This window comes from Penicilliopsis zonata (genome assembly GCF_001890105.1).
Source record: "Penicilliopsis zonata CBS 506.65 unplaced genomic scaffold ASPZOscaffold_27, whole genome shotgun sequence".
NCBI classification, from domain to species: Eukaryota; Fungi; Ascomycota; class Eurotiomycetes; order Eurotiales; family Aspergillaceae; genus Penicilliopsis; species Penicilliopsis zonata.
Window position 1 is genome coordinate 231,073 of NW_019208933.1, and position 18,406 is coordinate 249,478.

The window sequence follows — 18,406 nt, forward strand, 5'->3', positions numbered from 1 at the left end:
CTCTTCTAATTGTTGATGAATTAATGATCCTCTTCATCAACCTCAACATCATGCCTTTTCTTCCGGTGAAGAGACAGAAGATTGTGCTGGCCTGTCTGGCCTGCCTCTCTCTTTATTTTCTCTACCACCCTCATTTTCTCCCTTTTCCCTCTCTCTCTTCCCCAACGTCTTCAACGTCTTCAACGTCTTCCACATCTTCCACATCTTCAACGTCTTCCCTTATTGATCAAGACTATTTCTGGCTCAATGTCCCCCTCCGACACCCTGTTCAATCCTTCCTCCCCCTGCCCATCTCCCCGCCCCCCCCCAAGGCCACGATCCAGCACAGATTCCCACGCGAGACCGCCGAGGAAAAGGCCGTCCGCCTGCAGCGCCTGGACGCCGTCAAAGCCAACTTCACGCACGCCTGGCAGGGGTATAGGGAGCATGCCTGGTTGAGCGACGAGGTGCGGCCCTTGTCGGGGGGGAAGCTGGATCCGTTTGGGGGGTGGGCAGCCACTCTGGTCGACACGTTAGGTATTGATTCTTCTCTTCTTCTATTCTTCTTCTATCAAGTACTAATGAAAGACACCCTCTATATCATGGGCATGCACGAGGAGTTCGAAGAAGCCGTGCAGGCAGTGCAGACGATCGACTTCTCCCACTGCGCCCTGGCGACCATCAACGTCTTCGAGACCACCATCCGCTACCTGGGCGGACTGCTGGGCGCATACGACCTGAGCAAGGGGAAACACCCCTCGCTGCTCTCCAAGGCTGCCGAACTGGCCGAGATGCTGTACCGCGCCTTCGACACCCCGAACCGCATGCCCATCACGCGCTGGGACTTGCACGCCGCCGCCCAGGGAGACGCCCAGGAGGCCGGCGAATCCGTGCTCGTCGCCGAGATCGGCTCGCTCACCCTCGAGTTCACCCGGCTGAGCCAGATCACAGGCGATCCGCGCTGGTTCGACGCCGTGCAGCGCATCACCGACCGGCTCGAGGCCGACCAGGCGCAGACAAATGTGCCGGGGCTGTGGCCGATTGTCGTCAACGCGCGCACGCTGGACTTTCACAGCTTTCCCATGTTTACCTTGGGGGGGATGGCGGATTCATTATACGAATATTTGCCCAAGGTATGCCCCATCCTTGAAAGTAGAAGTAGAAGTATTCTATGCTCAGACTATAGCAACACCTCCTTTTGAACGGCCGCACACCCCAGTATCAAAAACTATACACCACCGCCCTCCCCATGCTGGACGCCCATCTGTTCTTCCGCCCCATGACGCCCGACAACCGCGACATCCTGCTCTCCGGCGACGTCTACGTCGGTGAGGCATCGGCGATCCCCCCGCCAGAACCCAAGGCGCAGCATCTCACCTGTTTCGCGGGCGGGATGGTTGCTCTCGGCTCGCGCGTGTTCGATCGCCCTCAGGACCTGGCCGTTGCCCGGCGGCTCGTGGACGGCTGTCTGTGGGCATACGAGCAAGCCCCGCTAGGCATGATGCCCGAGATCATGCACACGGTGCGCTGTGCTGAACGCGAGCACTGTCTCTGGGACGAAGCGGCGTGGCATGCTGCGATCCGCGAGGCGTTTGCCCAAGACGAGACCTATGCCAACCTCCCTGTCGAGCAGATCATTCGTGACAAACACCTCGCGCGGGGGGTTTCCAAGATCGACGATCGCCGATATATCTTGAGGTATTCATTCCCTTGTACTGTCTACTCTAATATTACTGTTCAAGCTAATTGGCAGACCCGAAGCTGTCGAGTCCGTGTTCTTCATGTACCGCATCACCGGCGAACAGAAATACATGGAGGCCGCGTGGCGGATGTTCACGACGATCGTGGCCAGCACGACGACGGAGATCGCCCATGCCGCGCTGAGCGACTGTACGGGCAGCACGCCTGTCCAGGAAGACCGGATGGAGTCCTTCTGGATGGCGGAGACGCTGAAATACTTCTATCTGATCTTTGCCGAGCCGGAGCTGGTGTCTTTGGACGAGTATGTGTTTAATACCGAGGCGCATCCATTTTTACTCTTGCCGTAAGCACAATATAGTGACTATACTCATCTATTGACTACTTTATATATAACTATGTCTATCCTAAAGTAAGAGTATAGGTGGCGTCGGAGGAGCAGGAATAGGTATCGACATCATCGGACTGCTGGTACGCGTCTGCACAGTCGGCATCGCCCGCGGCGCAGGAAGCCGTCGAGCAGGAGGAGTCGGAGATGCTGACGCTGAAGCCGGAGGCGATGAACGCCGAGTCGGCGTCGAGGTTGATGCACGACAAGTCCCAGTACAGCGTGGACCCTTCCTCGGTGTATTCGAACTGCAGCACGCTCTCCTCGCTGCTCGAGGTCGCCATCTTGATCGAGATGCCGCCGCCGTCCGAGTTGATCTGCCATGTTTCCGAATAGCTGCCTCCCTCGGCGGAGAGGGTGTGCATGGCGCTGCTGCTCGACGAGACGGACCACAGGTACACGGTTGAATTGAGGTTGTTCACAATGCTGACGCCTGACGACGACGACGAAGAAGAAGAAGAAGAAGAGGCGCTGGCAGCGGTGGAGACGGTGGAAGTGGTCGAGGTCGAGGTCGAAGTGGCCTCGAGGGAAATGGGCGACCAGGAAGGAGTGGGAAGGCCTGAGGCAGCCAGAGCCAGGGCGGCAACAGTCAGGAGTTGTTTGAACATGTTGAATAAGGAATGAATAGTTCAATTCAAGGAAGGAATAGTTCAATCTAAGGAAGGAATAGTTCAAATCAAGAGAATGATGAGGATAGAATGATAGTGAATGAGGATCAACCTCAGTAAGGAAAGACTAGACTAAAGAATGATGTCGGCAGAAAGGACTGAAAGGACAAAGTGATAGATCAAACCGGGCCAGCAAAAGAGAATAAATATCCCCTGGTGGACCAGCCTGGTTCCTGACGGGTCTCGCCCGTTCCTGGCAACGCAGGCCTTTATTGTCGATGTTATTGGGCCACTCCTTGAGATCCACTGATCCGCGTCATCGGATGCGTCTTCACTAGGAGTATATGTAGAAGTTGGTACCTTCTATTCTATTTATTCTATCTATTCTATTTATTCTATCTATTCTATTTATTCTATCTATTCTATTTTATTCATCATCTTATTCTCTATGTCTATGTCTATGTTATGTCTATGTCTATGTCTATTGTGTATTGTCTATCTCTATTGATGTGGCAATGTGGGGGACAATGCCCCACAGTTCTCCACAGGTTCTAGACTGGGACAGAAAACATCTCTATTATAGGCTGGGTATTGCCTATATTATGTCTCCTGATGACTCTATAGGCGGCCTGCATGATCGTAACCCACACGGAAAAGTTTGACCTCAAGGATTTCAATCCATGTGGAACTGCAGATGCCATCATCATGGCTTCCACTGTCCACTGTCCACTGTCTACAATCTCAGACAATCTCAGACACGTTCTAGACTCTGCTCTGTCTGTTCACCGGTCAGGGTCTTCGATTCGTTCCGAATACCCGGATCAACAGTCTCGATCAATTAATAATCATGATGCTGATGGCTATGTCGTAAGATCCTATCTTCACTGTTGTAATTAAGTTGTATGCTTATACTAGCACATGTGACTAAGGTACTCCATATAGTCCACATGTACCCCGTGCTAATGTATAGTTTGGATCCGACTGGTCGGATTGCATATCAAACCAACCGGTCTGGTCGGACTGGACTGATTTGGAATCCAAGCTGGATTATCTGTGATTGGAGTACGGAGTATAGGGATAAGCTGGTTTTAACATGCTGGCTTATCTATCGGCAAGATCTCACATACAAAGACAAGTCTCCAGTCTATTGCAGTTGAACTGTCTAGTAACAGTCGTCATCTCCGTCTTCATCGCCCTGTCTCCAGGCGGAAGGAGAAGCTGACTGGGACGGCATGGTTGATGATCTCAAGGTGGCCGAGGTATTATCCAAGGTAGACGAGGTCCGAACGGCAGTCGTCGCAGTGGCAGCGGCAGCAGCAGTAACACTGTTTACAGAGGCGGTTGCAACAGTAGTAGCAGTTCCCAATTCAATCTCCAAGGCAAAGGTAGCATTCATAACAGCATTTCCATAGAAGAATTCCGTCCTATAACAAGTTAGAACAAGCCAAGATGCCGGGTCAGACCGGAAACGATGCAAATGCAGCGACGAACCCTCCGTTCCCGACGTTGACATAGGTCGTCTCGTCGAACAGACCGATATCGACCAAGGCCATCAGCCAATCCCTGAGATCGCCCCCAAAGTCCCCGTCGAACTGGGTATCCGGCAACAAGCTGCTGACGGTGATTCCCGTGTCGTCGTTGACGCCCGAGTACAATTTCCAGGAGGTGCCGAAGAGGTCGTCGATGGTGTCCACCGCCCCGTCCGCCCAGCCGATGGGCAACTGGCCGCCCTCGTACTGCAGCCAGAGCATCAATTCATGCGACGAGCTCGAGGTCGAGTCCCCCGCGACATCGTTTGTCATGAAGTCGTAGCAGACGTTTCCCTTGAAGGCAGTCGAGTTGGTGCGTGTCCATTCGTAGACGGTCGGGATGGAGGAGATGTCGCTCAGTCTCGTTTCCAGGTTCTCTGTCAGTCCGACAAACGAGTACCCCTTGGGAACATTGTCCGTGCTCTCCTCGTAGGTGATCTCTGTGATGCTGCTCCAGATCACTTCGCGCGTGCCCGAGGCTGCCGTCGTCTGCGAATCGTAGTATGTGCACTGTGTGCCGACCGTCTCGTCGGCGTTGTACAGCATGTTGTACACTATCCAGGGGGTGTCCGACAGGATGATGTAGTCGTAGTCTCCGCAAAGGTCCGTCGAGGCCTGGGCTCGACGTTGCAGAGGCAGCGCCAAGGCTGTCGAAACGGCCGCCAGGGCCAGAATGAAGTTCATTTTGAAAGAGTGTGATTTAAAGAGCGTGAAAGTAAAGAGCGAAGTAAATGGAAAGCAGTCTACCAAAATCAAGAATGAATGACTTGAATATTAAGCAGCGAGAGGGTTTATAGCACATGGGCATAAATGAAGGAGATCGACTGGTGGAGCAGGTAGCCTCCGCCCAGTAGATTAAGAGCAGATTAGTCTGTTTCACCATCCAGGCCAAGCTGCAATGAAACAGTCCTACTGATTGGCATAAAGTGCCAACAGCAGGCTCTTAATCTAAGGTAATTAAAGCCGGGCCCTAGAATGACAACCTTATTTCTTCAAGGGTCCTATCCAGGTCTGCTGTCTCGGTTTGCCGGATAGTGCTTTAGCACGCCAATGAGGACAAGACACCCTCCAGTTCGGACTCCCCTTACGTATATATTCCATTCCTTAATTGGGGAATGAAGACCTTATTGCCCGGCGGGGTGTAACGGGGAATCGCACCGCACGAACTCAGTTGAGAAGAGTACATTATCTCCCACGGTGAGCAAACAGCGACCACCATGAACTTGAAATCCAGGAAAATGCCCTTTCCGACCTTGGAGCTCAGGTAAGACTCCACTCAGATCGACAATCAGTCCCTCTCTTCGAACAGGCTCTCGTCCTTTGTGTCAGGGTCGGCTGTGAGGTCTTCGCCAGATCCTATACCAAGCAAGAATGTGTCAGCAGATAAAGACATCAACGGTGAGCGAGGGAGTAGAATAATTCCTTCATAAGTCGAATTCTTCTGACGAGGAGCATCGCTCGCTGTCTCAACTCCTGACGCTTGTTTACAGCGTGTCCGTCTGCCAGAGGAATTCGTTCTAGGCCTAGTATAGCTCAGAGCGTCGCCAGTCATGAAAAAGCCATTATCTAGAGCGTTACCCAGAGTATTGAATGGATAGAGAGAAAGCAGAGAGAAGAAGAGAGAGGAGAGAGAGAACAGAGAGAAGAGAGAAGAGAGAGAAGAAGCAACAGCAGCCGGATCGGGTTGGTGCGGTTGATATAACAACAAACAGTGTAAACAAAGCAAACAAAGCAAACCCCCGCCGACAGCAGGTAAACATCGAGAGAAGGAAAGAGCAAGAAATTCTCATCCTTCTTCTTCATCTCCTTCTTCGTCTCTCTCTTGATCCCGCCTGGCAGACGGCAAGAGAAGCGACCATGGCCGACCGTGCAGCGCTCACTCTCCGCCAGATCCCCCGGATGGCCCTCTCGACGGCTTCGAACCGCCTCACCGCCCCGTTGAGCCCCGACACGACGGCCCAAACACCAGCCGAACGGGCGGCGGCTCGGTTCCGCGTCGAGGGCAACGCGGTGGTGACGGGGGGCGCGGGGGCGCTGGGACTCACGGTTGTCAGGGCACTGCTGGAGCACGGCGCCACGGCGGCCACGCTGTTTGATCTGCGCGAGACGTTTGACAGCTCTGCCGGCCCGATCGCGCGTTTACGAGCAGATTTCCCTGAGCGGAGGATCTATACCCGGCCAGTCGACGTGACAGATACAGAACTCGTTGAGAAGGCGATGGAAACCGCCGCGAAGACGATGGGCTCGGTTGATATCCTGTGCTGTCTGGCGGGAGTGGTGGGCTGCGTGGATTCGCTCGCGGTGTCGACGGAGGCGTTTACAAAGGTGCTGGACGTCAACCTGACGGGGTCCTTCTGCTGTGCGCAGGCGGCAGCGCGCCAGATGGTCGCACAGGGGACAGGCGGGAGTATCGTGCTCACGGCGTCCATCTCGGCGCACCACACGAACTTCCCGCAGCCGCAGGTCGCGTACAACGTCAGCAAGGCTGGGGTGGCGCACATGGCGCGCAATCTCGCTGCCGAATGGGCAGTCCACGGCATCAGAGTCAACAGCGTCAGTCCTGGCTATATGGATACGGTGCTGAACGCGGGGGATTCGCTGCAGCCTGTCCGGGAGATCTGGGCGGCGCATTGTCCCATGGGCCGGATGGGAGATGTCGAGGAGATTACAGGGGCGTTTATTCTGCTCGCCTCACGACGGGCAGGGAGATACATCACCGGTGCAGATCTATTAGTCGATGGGGGGGCCATGGCATTGTAAGTAAGTATCAACCCTGTTATAGGCAGCGTTACTCTGTAGTTTACACCACTACAGAACCAACAGGAAGGTCTAATGAGTCTCAGTTAAGACATCTATGAGCTTCAATATTAGGCATCTATGAATCTGATTCTAAACATCTATGAGTCTAGATTGGCATCGATGAGTCTCAATTATCAGACATTAATACTCTGTGAAGCGCTGGAGTGCATGCGGCAGCTGCCGATGGAGACTCTCCTGGAAGCTGCGTATGCCTTCGAGTTGACCATCGAATCGTTTGGGGGGTTTGACGTCTTCATTCCCACCTCGCCCTCTTCCTTCATTCCCGATAGCCCGTCGACGCTGCTCAAGACCGGCCGGTTTGTGCGCAACATCGATATCCTCTCCGGCTGGACAGAGAATGACGGCTCGCTGTGGACGTCGACAGACCTGGCTTACGATTTGGACGTGGCCGACTTCTTTGCCGCATCCTACCCGGGTCTCACCAACGCCACGATCCAGAAAGCCATGGCCCTCCATCCCCTGTCCCAGTTCGCTAACAATACCACCCTCGACCCGGCCATTTCCGCGCAGTACTTCCGTGCCAGCCAGATGCAGCGCGACCTCATGATGACCTGTGTGAGCCTGCTGACAGTTCAGACGAACACCGAGTACGGCGGCGACAAGGTCTCCAACTACCTCTATGCACTGAACCAGACCGTCTTCGCCACTTTTTTCGACCTGGAGGGTGTCCCATACTACGGCGTCCCGCATTTCAGTGAAATCCCGTACGTTTTCGACAACCTGGCCGAGGGCGAGTTCGCCGCCGTGGCCACTGCCTCAGACTACGAGCTCGCGTCCGCCATGAGCGCCAGCTAGGCCTCTTTCGCGACCTTTGGCGATACCTCGCGTGCCAACGGGACCATAACCGGATGGTCGGATGCTGTTTCTGACAGCAATAAAATGTACAGCCTGCAGGTCATCGGGGCCGCATGCTCGGTTTGCAAGCACGGGACCCCGGCCGGGCGATTATAATGAGCAGATCGTGCAGCGCTGTGCCTTCTGGAACTCGCCAGAGGTTCTTGTCCAGGTGGGGATCTAGTCGCTGACTCCCTTGAATACAAGAACTTGCTATAGTATAGATATGATGAATCTGGCTTTGAATGGTTATGAGGTGAAATAGGTAGATGGAAATTTCAGGCTTCATTAACAGCCCATGACTATTTCCATTTAGTCTGCTTATATTGTTTAGATGGATGGTCTGAAAGATAGATTATTCGCCCTCTAGTTCTCCAGGTAAGCTGCCTCAGGCATTAGTAATTATTTTAACTTGAATTAAGATAGATATGCTGCTGTCATTATATCCTGGTCAATCTATTTTTACTGAACTATAGAATAGGATATTCTAGGCAGTCCTGTTAGGTATAAATATACTTTGACTGTTTGAATGTATTGAATATAGTAGACTACAATCTCTGTATTTCTATTTCCTGGGCCGTCCCTGTCTATACATCATAACTACATCTAGACAACTCAGCAACCATCTTTCATCTCTATAATATAGTAAGATCCATTATTAAGGCTGTCAACCCTGTAAAGCTCGTCTGACTGCTATTTACTGCGTGCAGTGTATGAGCAGCTGATCTCTCCTGGTCAACCAGTTCAATAGGAAACCCTAAGCCAGACAACATATGAGTCGGCTATATGGGATTGGAATAGCTGGAGATTTATCCAGGATTCTATGCCAGAGAAGGAGATGATGAATGGCAAGTCTAAAGCTGTAGACGCCAGGTCATCCGCTGGATAGAAGGTACAGGCCTATCTCATGCGACCCCTTGTCTACCTCAGGATGAATTCTGCCTGAGGTCACATAATACCACTGATCCCTGCTTGAAGCATTCTTACAGTCAACCCACTCATTCTTGCTGTCGCGTCTCTGCTGTAGTGTCAGACAACCTCTGACCGATGACGTATCATCTGTCGGCGGTAGTGAAACGTCCAAGGATGACCAGGATCAAGACGATCCACGGCAATACCAGGATTAAGATGTACTATGTTACTACTACATAGACATCATGGCTTGTTCTTGGTTATTAAAGGGGTAGTCGACTACTCAGCTAATGATCCTGCTTGCCTTGATTAGGCATGGATGCGGGGTCGGGGTTTGAACCAACTGGCCCTAGTGCTTAGGAGGGTTTGAATGCCGACAATAAATAGATACGGAGTAGCAGTATGTAAGTCACGGCTCTACGGAGTAACTACTAGGTACATAGGTCTTACTATGTTCCAAGTCTACAGAGTAAAGGAATAGGACTATGGAATGAATCTGGTAGTCCCTGTTATAAGGGTATTCAGAAAAGAGAGGTATAATAATCTAAGAGACTGTAGAATATCAAGCACAGCATTGCAGCCCACGTGGTGACACTTGCCGGGTCTTATTATTATCAAGCATCGATGAAGAATGCTCCATCTTGGGACGCGTAGACAGATGCGCACTACAGGGGCGGGCGTGTATCTGAATTAAGCATACCTCCCGGGCTTCCTCCAGCCCATTTCCAGGCACAGAGACACTAACAGGGTTAGCCCAGCCCTCGGGCACCCACCGATTGGCGCGCTGGTGTTTAGAGTTGAAAGGTCCCCCCAGTCAATAGTAAGAGACTAGCCATTTTCTCCGGCTAGCCTGGATAAGAAGAAATCAAGAGAATCGATGGCAGAGCGAGTGCCAACCACGTGGGCACAGAGGCCCTGGTGCTTGGCAGGTGAATCGCTCTACATGATATCAGAGCCACTTTCCTCCATGAAGAGTACTCCAGTATATACTCCGTACTGCAGTATAATTCGACGATGGTGGCGTTGGGACTAAAGGTGATAGTTTTTTAATATTGCATAATCACATGCTTAAAACAATAATGTAAAAGAAAATAAAATAAACAGCAGCCAGCCCCCCCGCCAATCATGATCCGCCGCCCATCGGATAAATCGTCCCTGTCTAGTACATAAGCTGACTGCCGTCGGCAAACAAATCCTTGAGAGCTGCAGAGTGGGAAAAGTAAGCAACAAGAATAGTCAAGGTCAAGCTACTCATTGAATTAATTGGCTTTTCATAAATACCCTGCCTCTCCCCTTTCCCCCACGTCCGCTTGATCAACCTGCCTGATAAATCTTTATATTTAATTATATTTAGACCCCCTCTTTCATCCCAACCCTCGTCATTCGTTTTTGAATATACTGATCATCACCATGGTCAACACTCTTCTTCTTGCTTCTCTGCTGGCGGCTCCGCTGGCGGCGGCGACCGTGCTGCCGCCGACCGAGGATCCGTGGTACACGGCGCCCGAGGGCTACGAGAGCGCAACGCCCGGCACGGTGCTGCGCATCCGCAGCGCGCCGGGCAACCTGACGGAGATCGTGGGCAACTCGTCGGCGGCGTACAACATCCTGTTCCGCACGACGGACAGCCTGTACGGGGCGTCGTGGGCGGTGACGACGGTGTTTGTGCCCGAGGAGGAGGACTGCGAGAACCCGAGCCTGCTGTCGTACCAGATCCCCTACGACTCGCTCGACGTCAACGACAGCCCCAGCTACGCCCTGTACAGCGACCCCCCGGCGGACGTGGGCGTCACCCTGGGCCTGGGCTGGTGGGTGTCGGTGCCGGACTTTGAGGGCCCGCTGGCCTCCTTCACGGCGGGCGTCATGTCGGGCCACGCCACGCTGGACTCGGTGCGCGCGGTGCTGCGGGCGCAGATCGGCCTGGAGGCCAACGGCACCCAGAAGGCCCTCTGGGGGTACTCGGGCGGCGCCCTGGCCAGTGAATGGGCCGCCGAGCTGCAGCCCCAGTACGCCCCGGAGCTGAAGCTCGCCGGCATCGCCGTGGGCGGCCTCACCCCCAACACCACCAGCGTCATGGACTCCGTCGACGGCACCATCGCCGCCGGCCTGATCCCCGCCGCCGTGCTGGGCGTGCTCACCCAGTACCCCGTCGCGGAGGAGTGGGTGATCAGCCAGCTGCACACCACGGGCGAGTACAACCGCACCGGCTTCCTGGCCACCAAGGACCTGTCGCTCGACGAGGCCGAGGTCTACTACGCCTACCAGGACATCTTCGAGTACTTTGTCAACGGCTCGTCCACCTTCCAGAACGAACAGGTCGTCAAGGTGCTCATGCGCGACGGGTACATGGGCTTCCACGGCATCCCCGAGATGCCCGTCTACGCCTACAAGGCCATCAACGACGAGATCAGCCCTGTGGCCGACACCGACGACCTGATCAACCGCTACTGCGCCGCGGGCGCCAACATCATCTACGAGCGCAACACCGTCGGCGGCCACGACGCCGAGGAGGTCAACGGCAACGCCCGCGCTCTCGCCTGGCTGCAGGCCCTGTTGTCTGGTGGCTCCTACGACCACGCCGGATGCACCATTTCCAACGTCACCATCGCTATTGAAGACAGCCCTTATTAGTCTGGATATTTTTCAGATCTAGTTCAATATTATGGAATGATTATTAATACAATATTTAATGGTATACTACAATATTAATACAATATTTTAATTGTATACAATTATTAATACAGTATTATTAATAAGAGATATTATTAAGATGTGATCATAGTGTCAGCTCTTAGTTAAAGGTCCTCTTACTCCATTCTTATGTCCACAGGTAATGATATTCATTTATACTTATTCATATTTATTTATACTCATTCATACTCACACCATGTCCCTCTTCACCCCCTCGAAATAGGGAGAATGCACCTCGCCCACCGCATAGCAATGGCCCTCCTAAGCCGGTTCCGCGCCGACGCCGCCATGGAAGAGTACTACGCCCAGCGGGCGCGCATCCCCGGCACGCTGCTGATCAGCGAGAGCGTGTCCATCTCACACGCGGTCCCGCGGGCGATGACTATGGAGGAGATCCAGAAGACGGCGGGCGAGTTTGGGCGTGCGGCGAGGAACGCGATGCGCGCCGGGTTCGATGCGGTCGAAATCCACGCCGCCAACGGATACCTGATCGATCAGTTCCTGCAGGACACAGCGAATGTCCGCACGGATGCGTACGGCGGCAGCGTGGAGAACCGGGCGCGGTTCGCGCTGGAGGTGGTTCGCGCCGTGGTTGAGGCGATCGGGGCGGACCGCACCGCGCTGCGACTGAGCCCCTGGAGCCGCGTGGCGGGGATGGGCATGCAGGATCCCATCCCGCAACTCACACATCTCATCCGGGAGGTCAACGCGCTGGGAAGACTGGCGTATCTGCATCTGACGGAGTCGCGCATCCACGGCTTCACCGATATCGACGCCCCGGACGCCGAGACCCTGGACTTTGCCGTTGCCCTGTGGGACGGGCCGGTCCTGCTGGCGGGCGGGTACTCGGCCGACTCGGCGAGACAGGTCGTCGATGGCAAATTCCGCGATAAAGATGTCGTCGTCGTCTTTGGCCGCTATTTCATCTCCAATCCGGACCTGCCCTTCCGGATCAAGGCGGGTGTAGCCTTGACTCCCTATCGCCGGGAGACCTTCTACACCCACTCCCGGGAGGGATATACTGACTATGCCTTTAGTGGGGAATTTCTCGCCGCGACACCTTGTGTTGCATAGTGTATGATAGCTGTGAAGTTAGGCACTAGACATGAACACTTATAGATTATATTCTTTAACTACATGCTATGTAGCACCTGGCTGTACACACCTAGCCCCGCTGCTGGCGGTGTTGATGTTTAAGTACTCCATCGAATTCACTATTTCAATTACCACTAGACAAGTGAGATGTGTCTCAGACAGAACCAAGGGCATATCATATATCATATATACTCACAGGGGCAAGTCAAGCCTGTTCATTGCATGGGGAGCTTGGACACGCTAGTCGATCGTCTGGTTAGCGTGGTGGACAATGCGGGGCCGAGATAGCCGAGATGCGGAGTGGACTAAAGGACAAGAATATTGAGTAATACTACAAATGTATATAGCCTTGAATAGTATATAGAGCATGCTTCTACAAAGAATCCTCTGTATAGTACACAATTGAAGAGTGTACAGCAGTGTTCAGGATCTACACGCTTTCGTAACCTCGCTTCCCTCGCTTGTATTGGCAACGGGAGACTGACCTTCAAAGCTAGATAGGTATACAAGTTTATAAGTTTATATATTATAGTCTTGGGCCTACAAGGAATAATATTATACTACATACCTCTGTAGCTAATCAAATCCATCTCTATAAACAAGGCCTACTAGCTTATTATATTATACTTGGCACTTTTTTATTTTCATGAGATACAAGTTAATGAAGACAGCATGGCGACTCCCTGGCACCGTATGTGTAGCGTCCGCAGGGGTCTTGCGTGTCGGAAGTGTGCTCGGCTGACGCTCATCAACAGCCGGCTCGAGTTCAATGCATTATCAGAGAGGTAGTGGAAAATGTGGTATCATGAGTAGAAGGAAGGGTGCAGATACAATGCTGATGAACAACTTCCGCTACGGAGGATGAGCATGTCGGCGACACACTATTTTAACTGAATCTACTGACTGAAGTCATCGAACCCAAGTATTACAACCGTCTGGAGCCCTGAACAACATCTGGTCTTGGTCAGTTCATGTCTATCCATATATCTATCTATACATCATATCTGTGTGAACACGCTGAAAGACAGTGGACTCCGCAATAGTAAGTAATTGTTCTATGTACATCAAGGATGCATTTCATCCTGCCAACTTTTTAGACGCCAGATTGACCCCCCAGATATGAGCGTCGCCCGGCCTCTCTCCCCTCCGTCTCCGGTGCTGCAGTGGAAGCAGCTTCCTTTGGTATAAAAATCAGGGTGCATTAATGGGTATCGGGTCTTCTATGTCTATGGTGTAACGGAGTGGTGTCTTTTCCCTTCTGTTCTTTTTCTATTAAGTCAGCGATGTATCACACCCTCAGATGGACACATACCCTTGATCCGTTCGATCTGCTTCACCGTCTGCTCGTGGATCTCGTTCCATTGCGCCTGATACTCGGCCAGATTCAGTTCATGTGGTTTATCCATGAGTAGGAGTGAGTAGTAAGGAGTGTAGAGAATAAGGCAGTATACCTATATGGTATTATTGTAGAAGAGTAGTGGTGTAGTAAGTTGGATAGTACTTCTAACGTCCATCTCTATATAGCTGGAGGTCGGAATCTGGCCCGGAAATGTCGGCCAATGGGATTAGAAGCCTGGGCCGGGTCGGACGGTCGGGACGCAGGGTCGCTTCCGAGTGGTGAGCTTGGGATGATCAAATATCTTGGGTACTATTATTGATGATTTGATACACCGCTGGTCATCAGTCTATTTGCCTGAAAGATCATCCATCTGGCGGGTGGAATGGAATGCATCAGATTATATAGCAGGGAATTGACATGCCGTACAACTTTATGAAACTGCAGAGTAGCCCTGATCGAATGATGCCAGGTGGCATGTTGATATTCAAGATTTCCTAGTTATTTATAGGAATATAGGATAGGAATCTTTTTAGGCAGCAGCCCTATACTGATTGTTTCCGAATTGTCGGATGCATCGAAGCATCTACAGGTCTTTGACGCCACAGGATAAGGTTAGAGCCACAGATTCATCAGAGTATTTCATCAACATAAAGAATAAAACAATCTCTGTCATTGAATCAAATATGATAGCTTCAATCTTGATAGCTATATTATGCTGGTGTCGATATTCCAGTGCTAGTTTCATCCGAGACAGATATACTATGTCTAGACCTATGTATATTAGGCTCTGAGCAGCGGTCAAGCATTATAGCATTATATAGTAAGTCATAGTTCATCAATATAGCCTGCAATATATATATGCCAAGACTGTAGCCCAGTCAAGCCTTGTGGCGCTCGGGCAAGCCAGGGCAAGCCAGGGCGTCCTGCGGCATGAGATCCGGCTAAGCGGTGATCCATGTAGCGGGTGTACCTGGAGTTAGTGGCTGTATAGCAGGCTGCAGTACCAGATAGATACAAGTAGATCGCAGATACAAGAACACTGTATGTAGTAGTCTCTTGGCCAGGAATCTCCCGTCGAAATATGGATATCCCCTGTATAGATGACACAGCAATGAATGATGAAACAGACAGTCAATACTATTGTCTTACATAAAAAAGGTAACTGTGGTTTATAGTGTCTACACTATTACTTCTTAGGATCAATGGGTCTTGTCATGAGACTTTTGTAGCCAGTATAGATACAGTCAGGAGACTCCTTTTATATTATTTTTCTGTCTACTGTGCTCAGTCTAGTCTATAGGCTGGGATGAATATTGACAGTCGGGTATATTGCCTGATTTTATTGGGAGTGCCACACTGATCCTTCTGCCCTGACCACCTGATCTGTGCTAGGACTGAATAGGCAAAGGAAATGCAACTAGCCCTGTTAATTTTCTGCATTAAACAATCAATCCTATGAATTATTCATAGTACAGAGTACTCTGGACTGAGTATAGAGTTTGATAATTACTATATAATTCTTTATATGATGGTCTTCATATTATTATAATTCATATATTACTAAATATTTTTATATTATTATTATCTATATGATGAAAGCTATAGTAACATGTAGTAGTACGTCGGCTGAGGTATTTTTCCAAGCTTTAATTTCCAGCTAAGGCTTCCAAGGCCGAAGTCGGCGGGACCACGTGGGGATAACGCAACAGGAGTGCATAGAGTTGAGTAATAGTTTCTACACCCCATAACCATTAATTTCGGCAATACTGCAAAGAGCAAGCCGGAGTAATTGCCTGGAGTAGCAGCACTGCAGGTTACTCCGTACAGGGGATATAAATGCAGACAAGCTTCTCCAATCATCCGAGCTTTCCGAGGAAACGCAACGCACGCAACGTCTCGATGGCCTCTGTGCGTTGTGGGATGCATCTGATTGCCCGGGAATGAATCTTCTCTCCACTGTGATAATTAATTCCTACCCACCATCGACGGTGATTCTGGCGCTCCCCACCCACACCCACTAGATAATTCTGATCCCAGTCAGATCCACTGTGATAATACACAGACTGGACTTGACTCGCCTGCACTAGCCATGCCAAGTACGGAGCGTTCGTGGCAAGAGCAGAAAATTCTACCTGACTAGAGGCGGATCTAACTTGATCAGATAACGCTAGATAAAAGCAGTCCGTATTCCTTTCGTATCCAGCATTCGTCAGGACGAATAATACGACGGCGTGAGTCCACTGGCCGCTATTGTACAAGGATTCCGCCGACGCCCCAGTGGGGACGGCGGCATTCCCATCGTGTGCGAGTTATCAATCAATCAATCAGCCAACACGATATAAAGGGGACTTGACTCTCCACGCTGTTCGGGCTCTCTTTTTCTTTCCTTTCTGATTCCATGTTCTGATTCCACTTCAACATGCCTTCTTTCATCCGATCTGCCTTTGGTCGTTCGTCCAACGACGACGACCGGGTCACGGCCGTCGATGCGCCGCAGGAGAATGGCGACCAGGAAAAGTCTGGCGTCACGACTGCTGCCACCGACAAGTCGGGGATTCCTGCCGACGCCAACATCCTCGATGAGGAGAGCAAGCAGAACCCCAACCCGGAGGCGCAGAAGGGTGTGTATGACATGGAGGCCATCACCCTGACCTGGTCTCGCTGGGCTCTGGTTGCTGTTTTCCTGAAGTAAGAAATCAATCTATGTTTATATTTAGAGAGATATATATATACTAACAAAACAGTATGTGGTGTTTGTACTTTGTCAACGCCATGCAGTCCGAGATCGTGGGCGACCTGATCCCCTACATCACCTCCAAATGGGATTCCCATTCGCTGCTGAACGTCATCTACGTCGTCTCCGACACCATGACCGCCGCCTGCTACATGCCTCTGGCCAAGATCATGGATATGTGGGGGCGTGCCGAGGGTTTCTTCTCCATGATTGTCATTGCCACCGTCGGCATCATCATCATGGCCGTCGCCAACAACCTGCCTGCTTTCTGCGCCGGATATGTATGATTCCTTATGATGATCATGATGATTTTTTTTTTTTTTTTCAGATGCTGACGGGTTAGGTCTTTTACAACCTCGGGTTCGGTGGTATGACCTACTGTGTGGACGTCATCACGGCCGATTCGTCGCTGCTCCGGTCTCGAGGCCTGGCGTACGCCTTCACCTCGTCGCCGTACATCATCACGGCCTTTGCCGGCCCCAAGGCCGCCCAGGACGCCCTGGACGGCATGGGCATGAAATGGGGCATCGGCCTGTTCGCCTTCATCCTCCCCGTCGTCGCCTCGCCGCTGTTCTTCATCCTCAAGTCGACCCTGCGCAAGGCGGGCATCGTCCGTCCCAAGAGCGGCCGCACCTGGTACCAGAGCATCTACTGGTACATTGTCGAACTTGACCGTACGTTCTCTCTCTCGTAGTTTTTGTTCTATGTTATATCATGCTAATTGTCAGTGGTCGGTCTGTTCTTCTTCTCCGCGGGCCTGACCCTGTTCTTCATCCCCTTCGATCTGGCCGGCAGCGCCCCCAGCAGCTGGGCCACCGACTACATCATCACCATGATCGTCATCGGCTTCTGCATGCTGTTTGTCTTTGCCGGCTGGGAGATCTGGTGTGCCCCCCGCCCCCTGCTGCCGTACAACCTGCTGCGCGACCGCACCGTGCTGGGCGCCTGTCTGCTGGACGCGACCTACCAGATCGCCTACTACTGCTGGGACAACTACTTCACCTCCTTCCTGCGGGTGGTCGACGGCCTGTCGGTCTCCCAGGCCGGTTACATCAACAACACCTTTGACGTCGTCGGCGGTGTGCTGCTGCTGGGTGTTGGTGTCATTATCCGCAAGACGGGCCGCTTCCACTGGATGCTCTGGGTCAGCGTGCCGCTGTACATGGTCGCGCAGGGCCTGATGATCTACTTCCGCCGCCCGGACCAGAGCTACGGCTACCAGGTGATGTGCCAGGTGTTCATCTCCATCGGTGGCAGTGTGTTTATCATTATCGAGCAGCTGTCCATCCTGGCTGCTGTTGACCACCAGCACGTCGCCTCCGCCCTGGCCCTGCTCAACGTTGTGGGCACCATTGGCGACGGCATGGGCGGCACCATCTCGGGCGCCATCTGGCAGAACACCTTCCCCAACGCCCTGCGCCGCTGGCTGCCCGAGTCCGCCATGGACAACTTCTACGACATCTACGAGGACATCGACACCCAGCTCAGCTATGCCAAGGGCACCGCCACCCGCACGGCCATCGACAAGGCCTACGCCTATGCCCAGTCGCGCATGTTGGCCGTGGGCACCGGCATCATGGTGCTGTGCTTCATCTGGACTCTGATGATCCGCAACATGGATCTGAGGAAGATGCCCCAGGTCAAGGGTATGGTGTTCTAAACCATTCCTTACCAGTACTTCTATCACTACTTCACTACTATCAGTACTATCAGTACTACAATACCCAAAATTCAGTGCTTACTGCACTACTACCTTTTAATTAGACTAGAAACAAGTAT

The 18,406-nt window shown here is 52.2% G+C and overlaps 9 protein-coding genes across 9 annotated transcripts; 6 read left to right on the forward strand and 3 right to left on the reverse strand.

The window, feature by feature from the left end:
* The first annotated feature begins 24 nt into the window (after positions 1–24).
* On the forward strand, positions 25–2,371 carry ASPZODRAFT_137222 (hypothetical protein). The gene is made up of 4 exons (XM_022724247.1): positions 25–516; positions 568–1,112; positions 1,166–1,677; positions 1,733–2,371. Exons 1-4 carry the CDS (start codon positions 51–53, stop codon positions 2,025–2,027), a joined length of 1,818 nt encoding a protein of 605 aa, XP_022577125.1. The 5' UTR covers positions 25–50; the 3' UTR covers positions 2,028–2,371.
* Positions 2,080–2,673, reverse strand: ASPZODRAFT_20385 (hypothetical protein; the record flags this gene model as incomplete). Its single annotated transcript, XM_022727586.1, has 1 exon — positions 2,080–2,673. One exon carries the CDS (start codon positions 2,671–2,673, stop codon positions 2,080–2,082), a length of 594 nt encoding a protein of 197 aa, XP_022577126.1.
* A 1,162-nt stretch (positions 2,674–3,835) lies between these two features.
* ASPZODRAFT_76599 (hypothetical protein) lies at positions 3,836–4,886 on the reverse strand (the record flags this gene model as incomplete). The annotated part of the gene is made up of 2 exons (XM_022730106.1): positions 3,836–4,097; positions 4,165–4,886. 2 exons carry the CDS (start codon positions 4,884–4,886, stop codon positions 3,836–3,838), a joined length of 984 nt encoding a protein of 327 aa, XP_022577127.1.
* Positions 4,887–6,001: 1,115 nt separating this feature from the next.
* Positions 6,002–7,242, forward strand: ASPZODRAFT_137226 (hypothetical protein). Its single transcript, XM_022724248.1, has 2 exons — positions 6,002–6,962; positions 7,046–7,242. Exon 1 carries the CDS (start codon positions 6,060–6,062, stop codon positions 6,960–6,962), a length of 903 nt encoding a protein of 300 aa, XP_022577128.1. The 5' UTR covers positions 6,002–6,059; the 3' UTR covers positions 7,046–7,242.
* ASPZODRAFT_20388 (hypothetical protein) lies at positions 7,122–7,817 on the forward strand (the record flags this gene model as incomplete). Its single annotated transcript, XM_022727589.1, has 1 exon — positions 7,122–7,817. The coding sequence occupies one exon, from the start codon at positions 7,122–7,124 to the stop codon at positions 7,815–7,817; it is 696 nt and encodes a 231-aa protein (XP_022577129.1).
* A 2,165-nt stretch (positions 7,818–9,982) lies between these two features.
* ASPZODRAFT_137230 (hypothetical protein) lies at positions 9,983–11,464 on the forward strand. The gene has a single exon (XM_022724249.1). It carries the CDS (start codon positions 10,179–10,181, stop codon positions 11,397–11,399), a length of 1,221 nt encoding a protein of 406 aa, XP_022577130.1. The 5' UTR covers positions 9,983–10,178; the 3' UTR covers positions 11,400–11,464.
* Positions 11,465–11,747: 283 nt separating this feature from the next.
* ASPZODRAFT_76587 (hypothetical protein) lies at positions 11,748–12,533 on the forward strand (the record flags this gene model as incomplete). The annotated part of the gene is made up of 1 exon (XM_022730104.1): positions 11,748–12,533. One exon carries the CDS (start codon positions 11,748–11,750, stop codon positions 12,531–12,533), a length of 786 nt encoding a protein of 261 aa, XP_022577131.1.
* A 1,160-nt stretch (positions 12,534–13,693) lies between these two features.
* ASPZODRAFT_137231 (hypothetical protein) lies at positions 13,694–14,109 on the reverse strand. Its single transcript, XM_022724250.1, has 2 exons — positions 13,867–14,109; positions 13,694–13,817 (listed from the first exon to the last, which is right to left on the reverse strand). Exons 1-2 carry the CDS (start codon positions 13,958–13,960, stop codon positions 13,756–13,758), a joined length of 156 nt encoding a protein of 51 aa, XP_022577132.1. The 5' UTR covers positions 13,961–14,109; the 3' UTR covers positions 13,694–13,755.
* Positions 14,110–16,312: 2,203 nt separating this feature from the next.
* Positions 16,313–18,287, forward strand: ASPZODRAFT_76468 (hypothetical protein; the record flags this gene model as incomplete). Its single annotated transcript, XM_022730089.1, has 4 exons — positions 16,313–16,581; positions 16,638–16,908; positions 16,971–17,301; positions 17,356–18,287. 4 exons carry the CDS (start codon positions 16,313–16,315, stop codon positions 18,285–18,287), a joined length of 1,803 nt encoding a protein of 600 aa, XP_022577133.1.
* Between the last annotated feature and the right edge of the window lie 119 nt (positions 18,288–18,406).